Source organism: Camellia sinensis, chromosome 3 (assembly GCF_055761805.1).
Source record: "Camellia sinensis isolate YWXY chromosome 3, ASM5576180v1, whole genome shotgun sequence".
In the NCBI taxonomy this organism is placed as follows: domain Eukaryota; kingdom Viridiplantae; phylum Streptophyta; class Magnoliopsida; order Ericales; family Theaceae; genus Camellia; species Camellia sinensis.
The window spans coordinates 176,987,188-177,006,534 of NC_138963.1; the positions used below are offsets into that span (position 1 = coordinate 176,987,188).

The 19,347-nt window shown below is 37.3% G+C and overlaps 1 protein-coding gene and 1 long non-coding RNA gene across 2 annotated transcripts in view; one reads left to right on the forward strand and one right to left on the reverse strand.

The window, feature by feature from the left end:
• Positions 1–3,546: 3,546 nt before the first annotated feature.
• Positions 3,547–7,361, forward strand: LOC114318257 (protein SIEVE ELEMENT OCCLUSION C). Its single transcript, XM_082918629.1, has 7 exons — positions 3,547–3,711; positions 3,871–3,942; positions 4,334–4,777; positions 4,997–5,042; positions 5,411–5,538; positions 5,936–6,173; positions 6,973–7,361. Exons 1-7 carry the CDS (start codon positions 3,547–3,549, stop codon positions 7,359–7,361), a joined length of 1,482 nt encoding a protein of 493 aa, XP_082774755.1.
• A 4,344-nt stretch (positions 7,362–11,705) lies between these two features.
• Positions 11,706–19,347, reverse strand: part of LOC145822941 (uncharacterized) — a 67,190-nt gene continuing 59,548 nt past the window's right edge. Inside the window, exon 3 of the long non-coding RNA XR_014364806.1 lies at positions 11,706–11,908. This is a non-coding gene — a long non-coding RNA (uncharacterized LOC145822941). The remainder of the gene's footprint in view (positions 11,909–19,347) is intronic.

A 19,347-nucleotide genomic window follows, 5' to 3' on the forward strand; every position in this document is an offset into this window, starting at 1 on the left:
GAGCACTAATTAGTGCTCCCACTAATTAGGTGGCAGTGGGTCCCGCCATTAATGATGTGATGTTTTGGTCTTGGAGTTGTATTTTTTATTTTTATTTTTTATTTTTTTAATGCATTAGTGCTATTAGTGGTGATATTTTTAGTGGGATGAATCATTCTTGAAAAAAAAAAAAAGAGAGGAGTGAGCGTGAGAATGAGAGAGAACGAGATAGACAGAGGGCAAGATAGGTAAGATTGAAAAGGGTTTTCTAAAGAACTTAAAAAACTATTTTTTTTTTGAAGAATTTAATAAATAGTTTTTTGAACATATATTTTTTTGATATTCGATCAATTTAGTTTTTTACAGATATGATATATTGAATAATTCTTAAAATATGAACAATTCAGATTATCAAAATTGAGCCTAAAAGTGGGCCCGATGGCCCTGCAAGAAGGGAGTGCAAAGGGAGGATCCCAATTTACTCAATGCATTAGGCTCCTGCTAAAATAGGATTTGGAGAGGGCAATATGTATACAGCCTTACCGATGTGTATGGTATTTGATGATTTATATGTTAATGGTCTTGCACACTAACATAAATCATTACGTAGTGGTTAATTAGACATTATAAAATTTAGTTTTCAGTAACCTCTGTTGATGATCTGGAAAACTAAAAAGGGTCCAGGTGACTCAGTGCACAAGGGTCTCGCTAACATGGGCTTTAGAGTGGGCATTGTAACAACCCTCATACTGTTTACTGATTAAGGACTGATTGATTACCGATAATCACCGATTACTGCTAAACGGAACTGATAACTGACTGACTGAAATTAAAACTGAATTGACTGAGTATATGTTAGTTAATTGCATTCTATCTGTTTGATTGTCTGATTATCTGTTCATGTTTATATGTTTGAACTGCTAATTGAAGGCCTTATCGGCGGCCGAATTCGAAACCGATTAGTGTTCCGTGACCCTCATATTTAATGTGATTTTATGGTGTATTTACCTGAAAATTGATTAGGTATGATTAAATTAGATTAAATAAGCTAATTAAGGAGTTGGACTTAATTACCGTTTTGCCCTTGAGTGGGCCACTATCTCAAATACATACACTTGAGCCAAAGACAACATTTCCTCAGCCATTTCCCCTCTCATTGCCGACCTTAGAGAGAGAGAAAAACTAGAGGAGTGGAGTTCATCTCAATTTTGCTTGTAAATTGCTTGGTAATTGAAGAATTGTTGAAGTGGTTGCATATTTGAGCTCCCTTCTTGAAATACAAGACTAAAGGTAGCTCCATTGTCTTCTTGTTCATGTTTTGAGTTGATTCTTGCATAGTTCATGTTAATTTGTAGAGCTAAGTCATGATTTGGTCCATTAATGGTGGATTGAAGCTCATCTCTTGCATGCATGTTTGTATTGTTGCATTTTGAGGTTGATTACATGGACATTAGTGCATGCATGCTCATATTGTTGTTATAGACCATATTTCATCTGGTTTTGAAAAGAAATGAGTCCATTTGGACAAGCTTTGAAGTTTGAATTTGGTTTAAGAACATGCATGTTGCATGTTCATATTGTTCATGAAATTGGTTTGAAATTGGGTTTGAATAAAACACCCTTGGGCCTTGATTTCTCAAATTGAGTTTTGAATCATGTTTAAATATGAGTTTACATGTGTTTTCTGGAAATTTAGCCCAAGAGGTTGAGTTTTGATGCTTTTGAACTTGGTTTTGAGCTTGGGGGTGCAATCTGGGTTTTCCAGATTTCGCACTTCCGCTCGAGCGGGGGAAGTGCCGCTCGAGCGTGGAATCCGAGCACCCAGCATCTCTGCACTGTTTTGCAGTCCGCTCGAGCGGAGGATTGGGCGCTCGAGCGGAGTCATGTCTCACGCTCGAGCGGGCGTCGAGCGGAGATTTCACCCATCCAGTACTTTTACAGTACGCTCGAGCGGGAAAGTTTACGCTCGAGCGTGTACCTTTGTTGCATTGACGCTCGAGCGGGGAACCCTGCGCTCGAGCGGGACTCTGTTTTTCTGAAAATGCTTTTAAATGTACATCTTTGCATCCTCATTCCATTCTAGGCATTCTTAGGCCTAGTTTAAGGCATCTTATTGAGGATATAGATGTAGAACACACCAAGGCAAATTAGGGATTAAGTTATGAGTTTTCCCAACTGTGTAGCTTAGTGTGTTCAACCTGTGAACTGTGTAGGGTTGGCGACTGGGGAGACACGCTCTAGCATACTGTAGCCCAGAACTCTGTGAGTAACGAATGTGTAAAGATATGTTCACAAATGATTATTTTCTGAACAACTGAACTGTACTGTTTTCTGAACTGATTACTATTAACTGAATGAATGTATGTCCTATATTCTGAACTGTATTGTGGCATCCTTGGCACCTACTGCTTACTGTTACTGTGACAGAATTCTCTGTCGGTTCCCTCGTTGGAACCACTACTGTTTACTGACTGATGGCCATCATTACTGTTCGGTCTTTTAAGACCTACTGTTACTGTTATGCTAATGGATGTACCACATATGACTGTTTACTGTACTGAGCAACTGAAATTCTGATTGAAATGAACTGTTTTCATTACTGTAAGGACATTCATTCTAAACCCCTTTACGCTTTATGTTATTCACTGGGCTTTAGCTCACTGCTCATATATATATGTAGGTGTACAGGCACCAGACCGCAGCTAGAGGCGTCAGGGTTACTCCAGTTTTGTCAAGCCAGCCTTTGTGCCTCACTGCGAGGTTCCGAGTTGCCATGCTATGGCTTGGGGGTGTTTTGTCTGTTTTTCCCCCTTCTGTACTGTTTTACTGTTTTGTATAGACCGTGCTGTTTTGTACAGACGGAATGTTTTCTGTACTGTTCTGTAGGGTTGAGTCCCTAGTTGAATGATTGTAAATATTGTGTATACTGTTCTGCACTGTTTATGTATAAATGTGTGAAAAGTCCTTTTGCATACAGAATGTCACAGCTCAATGGACACTATTTATTTACTGTATTGGCTTCCGCCAGGCCCTGTACTCTGTCTTACTGTATTACTGTTCTGCAGGCCTTTGGTAATCTCGGATTACTGGCCGGTTACGGTGCTAAACCCATAGGGCCGGGTTTGGGTCGTGACAGGCATACATTGCCTTTCCTCCATTTCTGGTGAGGTTGTTTCAGTGTATTAAACTGCATCACCAGAAATGCCAACGACAAGACATATGTGAGGGTCCAAGAGTTACTGTTCCATTCAAGGGTTCAGTGCCTTAATAAAGTATATTGCACCGTGATACGGATCATGAACTTTAGAGACACGAGAGTAGATTGAAGAACTACTGACGTTAACAAAGAAAACGAGAATAAGTCTATGGTTTTTCATTTGATTCAAAGAAATGAGGATTGACAGTTTCTAAATTTGTAATGGTTTGCCTGTTTAATCAGTCTGAATTGGTAGGTCACGATTAATCAAAGTTGTTAACCATCAAGGCTTACATTGCAAGCCCACTGTTACTAACTAACGTCACAAAACTCAGCATTCAAATATTCTACACACTACTAAGCACAATTGGATGCATAGCTCAAAGTCCACTTCGAATGTTTACTTAGCACCAAAGACCTTGCTTCAGGTTTCCGATGCACATGATGGTGCCATTGCAAAGAGTGGCATATGCAACGTTAAGGTGGTTGGATCAGAAAAAACACTGGGACACACCATCTATAAAGTCTCACATAAGGTAATTTCCTCCCTCTCTCCCTCTCTTATGTATATGTATTGGAATTCTATGTACCTAGAAAAATATTCAGAAAAGTGCCCAAAATTTGAATATATGGCTCACACACAATAAATCTGATACACATTTAAAATTCCGAACATATTTTTGGAGTATTTGCAGGGCATAGTGTTGTTGGGATTTAGATCGTTCCATTACATGATTATAATGGAGATCTCCATTACAATGCATAAGGTTGCAACATGTCATTAAAAGTCAAATCAACAGTATGTAATTGTATTGTTATTTTGAATTTTTGATTCTCCTGAACTGTTTTTTGAATGAAATAAAGGTATCTTGATGTGACTCTTTCACAATCATTGATGATGTAATGGAGAGGATCAAGATCGGTATTTTTGTTGTATGTATATATAGAATTGGCTAAGGATTTTCTACCTCCAAATCTCTGTTTCCTTGTCTGAAAACACCCACAAATATTGTATCACATGAGAATCTCAAGATGTGGAAATCCTGAAACATGATCCAATAGTTATGAGTATTTTGGAATAGGAGAAAAGGAAAATTTGAAACAGAAGATTCTGTGTCATATAGAATCATGGATGCATAATACCAATTTTGACTGCAGATACTCTTCAACTACTCCATGGGTGGGAATCCACACGAAAAGACAAAGGTCTTGTTTGACATATTAGGGCATTACAAATGGGATGCAAAAGCAGTTTTAGTGCTATCAGCTTTTGCAACAAGCTATGGTGAATTTTGGCTCATAATGCAGCTTTACCCTTGTAATCCCTTGGCAGCATCTATTGCATTGCTAAAGCAGTTGCCCAAGGACTTGTGCTTGTTGAAGCATCTTTTTAAGGTCTTGAATGTGTTGATGAAAACGATTGTAGATTTGATAAAGTGCATCATTGAGTTCGAAGAATTGCCGGTGAATCATGTGATCCTGGATTGTGAGGCAATTGGCACTACAAACTTTCAGATCTACATGGCTACTTACTGGATCATTAGAAGTGCCTTGATATGCTCTTCCCAAATCAAAGACTTGAGAGCCATGAAAAATGTGCAAGTGCATGTTCCTTCTCTTCAATCTGGTCACCACATGCTGAATTTTGTTGTCTACTTTTATCGTTTCTATTGAATATTCAAGGGATCATAAGATAATTATGAATGTGATGAATTCAATTTATTTCCAATGAAGAATATTAATTTTTGTGACTGGTATTTTGTATGCTATAATGAAGTAATATGTTTTTATTTTTATTTTTATTTTTTGCTTTTTTTACAGGCATTCAAATTCAGTAACCATTGCTTCATGGGAGCTCTCAAGCTTGGTGGGTAGGTTGAGCACCATAAGCAGTCACCTCAGGGCAGGTGGATGCTTGTTATAAGTTGATAGGTAAATGTTCTTCAAAACCTTTGGAAGCCTTTCAATGTTAAAATGAACTACTTGTTGGAAAATCTGGAACATGATAAGTATTGGACACTAACCTCGAATTTTGAAATAAGGGTATTTACTCACTTGTGATCTATAGCCTAATTTTGGGGTGAACCACAAAAATCTTGTGTGTGCATGTGATTTACAATCCTTGTTTATTTGTTCTTCTTTGTTTTTGTATCTTACCGATCTTTATTAGGTGTTCTTCGATTCCTAACACTATCAACTTTGAATTTCATATTTTCACCCTTTTGTGTCATATAGAGACAAAGATGCATAACAAGCTCTTGGATCTCTCTAAGGAGAGCCACATTGATAACCAAGAGGTGCTTGAGATGTTGTTTGCTTTGAAGGATAGCTTGCCTCTGAAGGATTCTTCCTCCCAAGCAAAGGTAGGTTTTCTCTAGAAATTTCTAGTATCGTTCACAGTTGATTGTCCTGCTTTAGCTAAAACCATTTTTGCTTTAATGCACTGTCACTCCTGGCACGTCAAGTCGCACTTTTTCCTATATGACCAATCATGAGTGGTCGGCATCAAAGTTGACATGGTGGTTGTGGCCTCAGAGGCTCATTTGTAATTTTTGTTGTATACAATAGAACTATATATTTGGGATGTCTAAAACAGAAACATTCTAATCCTTCATTAGCCATTTACTTCACTAAATAACAATGGGCTTTGGACTTATTTGACAGATTGCGTTGTCTGAACTGAAAAGCAAGGTAGTGATACTCTTGGTCTCAAGGCCAAAACTCCTCCCTATAGAAGTGTTACTCTTGCTGGTGTAACAGATGCTTGATCATCCTTACCGTGTGAATTTACAAGGAAGCTATGAAATTGTATGGGTTCTCATTCCATCATCGGATACGTGGACTGATGTAGAAGAACAGAATTTTGATTTTTTATCAAACTCATTACCATGGTTTTCAATTCAGCGACCATGGTTACTCTGCTCAATAGTGGTGAAATCCATTAAACAAGCATGGGATTTCAAAGAGAAGCCCTTAATGGTAGTATTGGATACACAAGGTATGGTTACAAACTTAAATGCAATTGACATGGCCTTGATCTGGGTTGCCATGGCCTTTCTCTTTTCTACTTCACGAGAAAATGAGGTATGGGAAGAAAAAACTTGGAATCTCCAACTATTACTTGACGGAATTGATCCTCTGGTAGCAAAGTGGGTATGCTTTTGATTCAACTTTTATATTGAGGCATCCTTAATTCAAACAAGGGTTAATTTCACTTTTTTCTACCATACTATGGCTTTCTTTTCTATTTCATCCTTAAACTATCAATTTAATCTATTTATTCCCTAGAGTTTCTAATATTAGGTGATGTGGTCCAATTGGTGACAGTTGTCTAAATCAGTAACCGTTAAAGCCTAATTTGATAGGCAAAAAAGTCATTTCAAAATTTGACTAACTCAAACCATTTAACCATATACTCACTTTTCTTATTCACTATTTTGAAATGAGAGGTGAAAAAGAAGGTGAGTGTTTGGTTGTAGGATGTAAGTAGTCAAATAAAATGTGAGTAAGAAGATGTGTGTTTGGTTGTCTAATTTAAGTTATCCAAATTGTAAAATTACTTTTTTGCTCATTAAGTTAGGTTTCTTTCCATTATTAATTTAGACGGACAGTCTCCAATTGGATTCTATGAATTGATATAAGAAATTGTAATAGACGAAATCTATAGTTTAGTAATGAAATAGAAAAAATAGCAACAGATTATGAAATAAAAGTAAAATCAACACTTCGAACAAAGATTTGATTTATTCAAGATTTTTTTTATAATTTTGTATCAATCACACATTAATTTCTGGTAGAAGAGGACCAAAACCTTTGCATTTATGGAAGCAACAACATAGATTGGATTAGAGAATTCAATGCTAAGATGAGGAACATGACAAGTGCAGGACTGCAGCTTAAGATGGTCTATGTTGGCAAGAAAAATTCAAGTGATGATCATATGAAAAAAAATTTAGCCACCATGTATGAGGAAAAGCTGACAAGTTCTTTAACTTGCACGAAGATTTATTTCTTTTGGCTTCGGTTGGAAAGCATGAGAAGATCAAAACTCCGATTAGGACATACAGATGATCATGAAGATGAGATTCTAAAACAGTTGTCGGAGTTACTAGACACCAATGATGAGAGTGAAAAAGGTTGGGTACTACTGGGAAAAGGGTCTTCGACAGAGACTTTGAAGCTTTAAGGGAGAAAAATTATGGAATGCTTGGATCTTTTTCCAGTGTGGGGAGAAAATGTGGCCATGTTAGGGTTAGTGGGTGCGATTACAACTGCACTCGAACCACCTCTTCTTGTTGAGCCTTGCAGTCACTCTAATATTATACAATTTGTTGAAGGATTGAAAGACACAATAATTTGTGATAAATGTAAGCGCCTCTTGGAGAAATTTGTGGTCTACAAATGTGATGGAACTGAGTAGGGTGCCCTATCCGTGCCTTATGAGACTTAGACTCAAAATTTATGGTCTACAAATATGTATAAGAGCCTTATGAGACTTGGACTCAACACAACTCAAAATATCTCTTGTAGAGAGAGCTTCTAGAGAAAGGAAGAAGAGAAAAGAGAGAGAGAGCAGAGGAGAACTCAACCTACAGCTTGAGGTTGAGGAATTGAAAGTGGAAAATCAAGATTATAGCTCAAGGCAAGTGTAAATCAACTAGAATACTCTAAATCTTGATTCAATTGGTTAAAACCAAGACTTAAAATGAAGTTTTGACACTCATAAAAGTTAGAGTTTATGGATTATGATCTTGATTGAACATATTTCATAAAAATGAACATGTAATCTTTAGGTTATGTGATTAAAGAGTTAATTCCTTTATTTTTAGTTTGATTTGGGTTGGATTGTGAGAAATTGTGATTTAATCTTGAGTCTTTGCATGCTTTGAACTCATGTAAGCATATATGTAAGCATATACAAGTATAACATGAAACGATGAAGGAAATTAAGAAAATATGGAAATTAGGGTTCTATATATCAAATTAAAGTAAGTTATGATCTCTTTGAGCTTGAGTTTCATGCTTATTATGTTTATATGTCATGTGTTTGAAGTGAAAGTGCTTGAATTGGGCCTTAGAAATGCCTTTGGAAGGCTTGAATTAGTTGGATTTTCAGACTGCACAAATAGAGCCCAGCACCGCACGTACAGGGCTCATAGCCGCATGTGCGGGATACACAACTGCATGTGCGGGACTCACAGCCGCACGTGCGGGGCTCACAACTGCATGTGTGGAAAATAGGGCAAGCAAGTTGAACATTCTAAAATAAAAGCACATGCGGGCCGCACGTGCGGCACACCTTTCCGCACGTGTGGGAAACAAGAAGGGAAATTGATGTATTTTGTTTATCTTTTTGACCCTCTGAATCTGTTAATGTGTGTATATAATCCCTCTCGAAATGCTTAAAGATGAATAGAAATTGAATGAAACGGAAAAATGAGCAAAGAGAAGAAGCTAAGAAAAGAATGAATCACTTATCAAGTTGTGTGTGTGTAATATGTAGGTCACTCGCCAGAAGAGACCGTTGCACGACCGAATCACAGTGTGTAATTGTATTATAAAGATCTGTTCTTACTTAATTTTCTATTTTATTTTGATACGAACAATGTGGCTAATTGCTATTTTGGAACGATTAAATGATATATATATATATATATATATATATATATATATATGAGATTGGATTATGATATAAATGTGCTACGAACGTTATAGAATGCCTTATTACGAATGGTAAAGGATGCTTGACGAATGTTTACGAACAAATAAAATGTGGACCTAAAGTCATTCTGTTCCTGTTATAAGTGATGGGTCTAAGGCCGTTATGTTTGATATGGATTGCTTATAAATTATGAGCCTAAGGCCATGGGAAATGGAGACATATCGATATTCCATCTTCTCTATGATAAGATATATTTGGACTCAAGGTCGTTTAGAACAGCTGTTACTATGCTGGGTCTGAGGCCGTTCCGCATTATATTAGGCCTAAGGCCGTTCTGTTCTATGTGAGAGATGGAGACATATTGATGTTCCATCTTCTTTATGATAAGATATGTTTGGACCTGAAGTCATTCTGAACAACTGATATCATGTGATTGGGCCTAAGGTCGTTCTGTTACATGTAGGTTCGAGGCCGTTCCGCAATAAATGGGCCTGAGGCCGTTCTGAAAATGTGATTATGAATAACGTTATACTTAACATGACTATGGTGGATACTCTGAATGTTGCACTTTGGACAAATATTAGGTTTACATCACATGCCTTCATTAAATTTACTTTACTATTATTCATTGAGCTTCCCCCACTCTGTATTTATATATATTTATGTAGGTGTTCAACTCGGAGGTCAACCCTAGGTCAGCTTCAGGAGTCTTTTTGGTGGACCTGCTTTGATAAGCCTCCCAAACCTTTTGTCTTTTGAGATTTTCTGTGATGGCAAATTTAGCAAGTCTTTGGTAACTTTTATTTGGACACCTTGTTAACATGTAATTTTTGGATTGCTAACTCCTTGTATATACCTGCATGACTCGTATTTGTATGTATGAACTGTGTATGTGAACTTTCTGTATATGACATGATGTTTAAAATCCTGGCATATAAGCACTATTTAATGGACGTTCTGTTATTTTATTTACTTCCGCTTAGGCCCCGTTATTATAAATTCTCTGTAATCTGTCTAAGGCCGTAAGTAATCAAGAAGTTACTAGCTGGTCATGATCCAAACTTTTAAGGGCAGGTTTGGCTCGTGACAGGTTCGACAACTTGCCTATATCCACTTCTAGCCTCCATGTCGGCATTAATCCACTATTCAAACAGGTTTTGACTAGGGCAACCCAAAACCTTTATAAATACTGCTTCAAAGATTTTCACTAGGTTACACTCTAAACCTCTACCATAATAATACAGCGGGTTTATGCCCACTAGGGGTGGGCAACAGTTTATCCGAACCGCTCAAACCGCCCAACCCGCATATAAATGGACGGTTTCGCAAACACAATGCGGGTGGATGCGGTTTGAAATATGACAAATTTGCGGGTTGCAGACGGGTCGCGGTTTAAACCCGCAACCCGCAAAAACCGCCCGCACTTTAATTATTATTATTATTATTATTATTTTTTATATACCAACTTTGTAACTTTTACAGGAACACCATTATATTCTTTATGACACTAGGATTCTTATTTTTAAGTATTTCTCAACTTTCTTAATGCCATAGAATTATCAAGTCCTAAACTTGGTTTCTTATATAATTTTCATTGATGATTCATCCACTTTTTCCTAATAAAATTTTCCTTCTGGTGATCAATGGAACTTCTAGTTTGATTATTGATTACTGAACTGGCAATTCTAATTGAGTACAACCTTTAATGCATTGATATACATTTTTTTCATGGCAAAAATGCTAATGTATGGTCTCTTTGTTTTGGTTACTTTCATTTAATGCATTGATATTCTATTTTTATTTGTAAACTCATCAGAAAATTATTATCACAAATATATAAAATGAATCTGATACCTAAATTCTATGGGAAAAAAAACTCAAAAATTAATTTTTAAAGAAAAAAGTATAAATCGCAAACCGCCCGCAACCGCCCGCACATTTATAACCCTATCCGCACAAACAGCAAACCGCACTGTGGGCGGTTGCGGGTTGACTTTTTCCCAAACCGCATAGATGCGAGCGGGTCAAAATCGAACCGCAAACCGCACAAAACCGATCCGCGAACACCCCTAATGCCCACCAAAAACTGCAACCTCCAAATCAAAAGTCGAACATTTACTAGATTTACAAAAGCTAGAACATGGACTTCAAAGAGGAAAACCAATACCCTTAGGCCCAAACAAAGTCTTGCAGGTGAGAGATTTGTAGTGTGTCAACAATAGTGTATAAACTACACTAATGGGATGGTGTTTATGCCTTTCACAAGTTAAGAACTTGGAAGATTCCCATGGAGTAAACTCTTGAAAGCACTTGTGTAAGGAATGAAGGCTACAACCTCTATCCAAGGTTGGATTCACACTCAAAATGTGCATGAAATTTTATAAAAGTTGAGGTATATATAGCCCAGCTACCAACGGCTAGTTAATGATATTTTTAATTTTTTTTTTTTTTGTTTTGAAAGTGTATACTTTGTTCTCCAACTTCCACCAACTCCACGATTTGGTGATATGCATTTAATTACATCACTATCATGCCAAATCTAATGATTTTAAAAGTTGGTAATGGTCTAATAAAATTGTTCTAAAATTTCAATACTGAGTAAATAAATATCTACTTCACATGAATGATATAGTTCTATAAATAAATAAAAAAATTCTGGATCACGTGAACTGTGGTGTAGATGCCCATGGTTCCCACTTATAAGCCATGAATCCCTCATATAGTAGATTCAGTTCACCTCACAGAACTAATGATGATTTCTATTAACAAAACATTATTTAATTACTATAAAATCAACTCAAAAGTTATGGGAACAAGTTTCACAATTTCCCAATAATCTGCTATGACAACAAAAATCTATCAGATTATACACCTCACCACAGTGAAATTCGAATCAAATCAAACCTGGAAAATATGTCCGACGATAATAGTGCCGGTCTTGAGAAAAGACGGAGATTGAAGGCCTTTCTTTATGAGCATTTCATTCTTTCCACAAAGGTCAAAGCTAAACCCACCCTTCATCGGAACATCTACAGCTGCCTTAGACATTTTCAAATATGCACTACACCAGCCTACTCATACGGAATACATAAACAAATTTATTGATTAGATTAACCTAATTTGCATCACAAATCGCGTAATTGCATTGTTAATACACCATCATTAGGGCAAATGAAGTTCTTGAAACAAAATAAAACAAGTTTATAGAGAATTTTGCAGTAAAAAAAAAAACACTGACTTAGGGCTGTTTGAAGCTTGAATTTGGTATGAAGATTAAGAACATATATTTAGATACACACATATATAATCAAATGAATTTGAAACTCACGGTGATTGAGGATGCGAAGATTGTCGAAGAGATCGATGAATCGAAGAGACGAAGATCTACGAGAGCGAGAACCGAAGGGCGAAGAATAAAATAGCCGAGTCTTGGGGCCAAAGAAAAGGGTTTTGTGGGTGATTGAATATCTTTTGCAATAATTACTAACTGACCACACTAGAAAGAAGTATTTTCAAATAGTGCAATTTATTGCAATCCTCTTACGATAAGATCCTAAATTTTACATGCTTTGGCATTATTACCTAGGGTGTTCGCAGTTCAGTTGCAGTTAGAAAACCTCTAATCTGTCATCTGTTTACTGGATAGGTGGATTAGAAAAACTCAATCCGCATCTGTCAATTCAACAGACGGATGTGCATGAGCTCAATTCGCAGTTCAGTTCCAGTGCATGAGCTTCAGAGGCCGAATAGGACTAGTTCGCAAAATGATCTGCTCAGCATCGGGCCTAGAAACTTGACCGATCAGCTTAATAAATATGCCCTTGCCCCAGCCAGTGCATGAGCTTTAGAGGCCGAATAGGACTAGGCCGCAGAATGATCTGATCAGCATCGGGCCTAGATGCTTGGCCGATCAGCTTAATAAATCTGCCCTTACCTCAGCCATTGCACGAGCATTAGAAGCCGAATAGGACTAGTTCATGGAATAACTGCGGCATAAATCATCAGCATTGGATTTAGATACTTGGCCGATCAGATTAATAAATCTGTCTTTGCCTCAGCCAGTGCATGAGTTTCAGAGGCCGAATAGGACTAGTTCGCAGAATAATCTGATCAACATCGGGCCTAGATGCTTGACCGATCAGCTTAATAAATCTACCCTTACCCCAGCCAGTGCACGAGCTTTAGAAGCCGAATAGGACTAGTTCATGGAATAGCTGCGGCATAAATCGATCGGCATTGGATTTAGATACTTGGCCGATCAGATTAATAAATCTGCCCTTGCCTCAGCCAGTGCATGAGCTTTAGAGGCCGAATAGGACTAGTTCACAGAATGATCCGATCGGCATCGGGCCTAGATGTTTGGCTGATCAGCTTAATAAATCTGCCCTTGCCCCAGCTAGTACACGAGCTTCAGAAGCCGAATAGGACTAGTTCATGGAATGACTGCGGCATAAATCGATCGGCATTGGGTTTAGATACTTGGTCGATCAAATTAATAAATCTGCCCTTGCCTTAGCCAGTGCATGACCTTCTGTGACACCTCGAACGTTTAGTCAAGTCCATATAAATATTTATATTTATATATAATTATGGTTGCACGTGATAATAGATTATTACATGAATAAATGTATAAATCTAGAATGGCGTTGGGTTATTAATTAGGGATTATTATTTGAGGCTAACTATAAAATTTATAGTACAAATAAAATAAAATAAAATAAAATAAAAGAGAAAAAAAAAAAGAGGGAATAAATAATAATAATAATGGGTATGGTAATAAAATAAATAATTAATTTTCTGTTGGTATGTGTTAATGTGTAATTTAATTAAAAAAATTAATTTACTTATATAATTATATTAAAATATTGGGTCAAATGTAATTATCTTAATTATTGGGTCAAATGTAATTATCTTAATTGTTATCCTAATTAATTCTTAAGATAGGAATGAATCTCGGGTGAATCAGAAATAATCTGGGGAGCGATTCGAATCGGCCACGTGTCGGCCAATCAGTGGACTCGTCTCACTATAAATAGTGAAGTTGTTCAATCTGTGGAAGTAAGAAACAGAAAAGAAGAAAGGAAAAGAAAGAAAGAAGAAAGAAAGAAAAGAGAGTGGAAGAAATACGTAAATAAGTTGGGTTAGTGGAGTAAGGCTAAGGGTCACTATTAAGGTGAGTTATATTATACCTTGAGTTACCAAAATGTATTTTACTTATGTTTTGACTTACCAAAATCTATTTTATAAAAGTTATGTTTTATTAGTACATTTATAAAAGTTATGTTTTATAAAGGTTTCAGTTACGTGGTTTTATTTCTGAATCCTATTTGCTTAAAAGGAAACCCATGGATATGTTTGTTTTTATTTTAAAGAATATTTGGCTATAACCTTATGTGAAAATATGTTTTGTGAATACCACCACGGGAGTCCCATGCCTTGGGGGACTTAAATAACCATTGGCTTAGTGATTGACCACTTTGTGGCCCAGTGTTTGTCAGGGATCCATTGACCAGTGTAGTGCTAGTCACTTAGTGATGTACCGTGGTTATAGTGATTATTTCAGTTTCTTTAGTGATGTACCGTGGTTATAGTGATTATTTCAGTTTCTGGCACTTAATTAAATTATGTATTCAATTCAACTCAATCTATAATGTTTTAAATATCCATGGCTATTTTGTGCCCTCATAGTATAATATTTCTCACTCTGCTATGTGCTTATAGCTGTTACCCCTTTCAGGTGACGAGGTTTAGCGGGATCAAGATGGAAAATGAATCGCTATGTTATTTTGTTTTTTTTTCTGTCTTCTATTATTAAACTCTTGTAATACTATGAAGCACCAATGACTATGTTTATTACCTTCAAAATAAACAGTTGATACCCAGTTACTTATCCTAATTTATTTAAATTATCCGTTTGCGTTGTAAAATTTTCCGAATTTCCTTATTGTATTTCATTTATCTTGTTACGACATTAAACCCTTGGAGTACCGGGTTTGGGTCGTGACACCTTCAGAGGCCGAATAGGACTAGTTCGCAGAATGATCTGATTGGCATCGGGCCTAGAAGCTTGGCCGATCAGCTTAATAAATCTGTCTTTGCCCCAACCAATGCATAAGCTTCAGAGGCCGAATAGGACTAGTTCGTAGAATGATCCGATCGACATCGGGCTTAGATGCTTGGCCGATCAGCTTAATAAATCTACCCATACCTCAGCCAGTGCATGAGCTTCAGAGGCTGAATAGATTAGTTCATGGAATGGCTGCGGCATAAATCGATCGGTATTGGGTTTAGATACTTGGCCGATCAGATTAATAAATATGCCCTTACCCGTTGAAGCTTGAATTTGGTATAAAGATTAAGAACATATATTTAGATATACACATATATAATCAAATGAATCTGAAACTCATGGTGATTGAGGATACGAAGATTATCAAAGAGATCGATGAATCGAAGAGATGAAGATCTCCGAGAGCGAGAGCGAGAACCGAAAGGCGAAGAATAAAGTAGCCAAGTCTTGGGGCCAAAGAAAAGGGTTTTGTGGGCGATTGTATATCTTTTGCAATAATTACTAACTGACCACACTAGAAAGAAGTATTTTCAAATAGTGCAATTTATTGCAATTTATTGCAATCCTCTTCCGCATTAGGTTTAAATATATGTTCTTAATCTAAATATATGTTCTTAATCTTAATATCAGCAACGGGCAAGGGCAGATTTATTAATCTGATCGGCCAAGTATCTAAATCCAATGCCGATCGATTTATGCCGCAGCCATTCCATGAACTAGTCTTATTCGGCTTCTAAAGCTCGTGCACTGGTTGAGGCAATGACAGATTTATTAAGCTGATCGGCCAAACATCTAGGCCCGATGCCGATCGGATCATTCTGCGAACTAGTCCTATTCGGCCTCTGAAGCTCATGCACTGGCTGGGGCAAGGGCAGATTTATTAAGCTGATCGGGCAAGCTTCTAGGCCCGATGCCGATCGGATCATTCTGCGAACTAGTCCTATTCGGCCTCTGAAGCTCATGCACTGGAACTGAACTACGAATTGAGCTCATGCACATCCGTCTGTTGAATTGACAGATGCGGATTGAGTTTTTCTAATCCACTTATCCAGCAAACAGATGACAGATTAGAGGTTTTCTAACTGCGACTGAACTTCGAACACCCTAGGTAATAATGCCAAAGCATGTAAAATTTAGGATCTTATCGTAAAAGGATTGCAATAAATTGCACTATTTGAAAATACTTCTTTCTAGTGTGGTCAGTTAGTAATTATTGCAAAAGATATACAATCGCCCACAAAACCCTTTTCTTTGGCCCCAAAACTCGGCTATTTTATTCTTCGCCCTTCGGTTCTCGCTCTCGCAGATCTTCGTCTCTTTGATTCATCGATCTCTTCGACAATCTTCGCATCCTCAATCACCGTGAGTTTCAGATTCATTTGATTATATATGTGTATATCTAAATATATGTTCTTAATCTTCATACCAAAATTCAAGCTTCAAACAGCCCTAAGTCAGTGTTTTTTTTTTTTTACTGCAAAATTCTCTATAAACTTGTTTTATTTTGTTTCAAGAACTTCATTTTCCCTAATGATGGTGTATTAACAATGCAATTACGCGATTTGTGATGCAAATTAGGTTAATCTGATCAATAAATTTGTTTATGTATTCCGTATGAGTAGGCTGGTGTAGTGCATATTCGAAAATGTCTAAGGCAGCTGTAGATGTTTCGATGAAGGGTGGGTTTAGCTTCGACCTTTGTAGAAGGAATGAAATGCTCATAAAGAAAGACCTTCAATCTCCGTCTTTTCTCAAGACCGGCACTACTATCGTCGGACATATTTTCCAGGTTTGATTTGATTCGAATTTCACTATGGCGAGGTGTATAATCTGATAGATTTTAGTTGTCACAGCAGATTATTGGGAAATTGTGAAACTTGTTCCCATAACCTTTGAGTTGATTTTATAGTAATTAAATAATGTTTTGTTAATCGAAATCATCATTAGTTCTGTGAAGTGAACTGAATCTACTATACGAGGGATTCATGCCTTATAAGTGAGAATCATGGGCATCTACACCACAGTTCATGTGATCCAAAATTTTTTTATTTATTTATAGAAATATATCATTCATGTGAAGTAGATATTTATTTTCTCAGTATTGAAATTTTAGAACAATTTTATTAGACCATTAACAACTTTTAAAATCATTAGATTTGGCATGATAGTGATGTAATTAAATGCATATCACCAAATCGTGGAGTTGGTGGAAGTTGGAGAACAAAGTATACACTTTCAAAACAAAAAAATATAAAAATAAAAATATCATTAACTAGCCGTTGGTAGCTGGGCTATATATACCTCAACTTTTATAAAATTTCATGCACATTTTGAGTGTGAATCCAACCTTGGATAGAGGTTGTAGCCTTTATTCCTTACACAAGTGCTTCCAAGAGTTTACTCCATGGGAATCTTCCAAGTTCTTAACTTGTGAAAGGCATAAACATCATCCCATTAGTGTAGTTTATACACTATTGTTGACACACTACAAATCTCTCACCTACAGGACTTTGTTTGGGCTTAAGGGTATTGGTTTTCCTCTTTCAAGTCCATGTTCTAGCTTTTGTAAATCTAGTAAATGTTCGGTTTTTGATTTGGAGGTTGCAGTTTTTGGTGGGCATAAACCCGTTGTACTATTGTGGAAGAGGTTTAGAGTATAACCTAGTGAAAATCTTTGAAGCAGTATTTATAAAGGTTTTGGGTTGCCCTAGTCAAAACCTGTTTGAACAGTGGATTAATGCCGACATGGAGGCTAGAAGTGGGTGTAGGCAAGTTGTCGGACCTGTCACGAGCCAAACCCACCCTTAAAAGTTTGGATTATGACCGGCTAGTAACTTCTTTATTACTTATAGCCTTAGACAGATTACAGAGAATTTATAATAACGGGGCCTAAACGGAAGTAAATAAAATAACAGAACGTCCATTAAATAGTGCTTATATGCCAGGACTTTAAACATCATGTCATATACAGAAAGTTCATATACACAGTTCATACATACAAATACGAGTCATGCAGGTATATACAAGGAGTTAGCAATCCAAAAATTACATGTTAACAAGGTGTCCAAACAAAAGTTACCAAAGACTTGATAAAATTTGCCATCACAGAAAATCCCAAAAGACAAAAGGTTTGGGAGGCTTATCAAAGCAGGTCCACCAAAAAAACTCCTGAAGCTGACGTAGGGTTGACCTCCGAGTTGAACACCTACATAAATATATATAAATACAGAGTGGGCGAAGCTCAATGAATAATAGTAAAGTAAATTTAATGAAGGCATGTGATATAAACCCAATATTTGTCCAAAGTGCAACATTTAGACTATCCACCATAGTCACGTTAAGCATAACGTTATTCATAATCACATTTTCAGAACAGCCTCAAGCCCATTTATTGCGGAACGGCCTCGGATCCACATGTAACAGAATGACCTTAGGCCCAATCACATGATATCAGTTGTTCAGAATGACTTCAGGTCCAAACATATCTATCATAAAGAAGATGGAACATCGACATGTCTCTATCTCTCACATAGAACAAAACGGCCTCAGGCCTAATATAATGCGGAACGGCCTCAGGCCCAGCATAGTAACAGCTGTTCTAAACGACCTTGAGTCCAAACATATCTTATTATAGAGAAGATGGAATATCGACATGCCTCCATTTCCCACGGCCTTAGGCTTATAATTTATAAGCAATCCATATCAAACATAACAAGCTCAGACCCATCACTTATAACAGGAACAGAATGACTTTAGGTCCACATTTTATTTATAAGTAATCCATATCAAACCTAGGGTTGGCTTCGATTCCTCGGTGGTTGACAATGTAACCCAAGAATTTGCCAGAGCTGATACCAAACGCACATTTGGAAGCGTTCAGCTTCATTCCATACTTACGTAGGATGCCGAATGTCTCTTCCAAATCGGCTATATGGTTATGCTCTTCCTTGGACTTGACCACCATATCATCAATGTACACTTCCATAGTGTGACCGAGTTGCTGTTTGAACATGGTGGTGACTAGTCTCTGGTAAGTTGCCCGTGCATTCTTCAGCCCAAAAGGCATAACCTTCTAGCAATAGGTTCCTCTTGGGGTGAGGAATGCAGTTTTGTCTTGGTCCTCCGGATGCATAGCGATTTGATGATAGCCTCGTAGGCATCGAGGAAACTCATACGCTGATGACGCGCCGTAGCATCTACAAGTTGGTCTATCCTGGAGAGAAGAAAACAGTCTTTGGGGCAGGTTTTGTTTAGGTCCGTAAAATCGACGCAGACTCGCCAAGTCTCATTTTTCTTCTTCACAACCACAGTATTAGAGAGCCATTTAGGGTAGGTCACTTCCCTGATTGCTCCGGCATCAAGCAACCGGTCAACCTCTTCAACGACGGCGACAGTGTGCTCTGCGGCTGATCGCCGGCTCTTCTGAATGATCGGCTTGCA

Coding starts and splice junctions, on each gene's coding strand:
- LOC114318257 (XM_082918629.1), top strand. CDS start 3,547: ATGCATAGCTCAAAGTCCACTTCGAATGTTTACTTAGCACCAAAGACC. Junction 3,943..4,333: donor TCTCCATTACAATGCATAAG/GTTGCAACATGT, acceptor TTTTGACTGCAG/ATACTCTTCAACTACTCCAT. Junction 5,043..5,410: donor CATGGGAGCTCTCAAGCTTG/GTGGGTAGGTTG, acceptor TGTGTCATATAG/AGACAAAGATGCATAACAAG.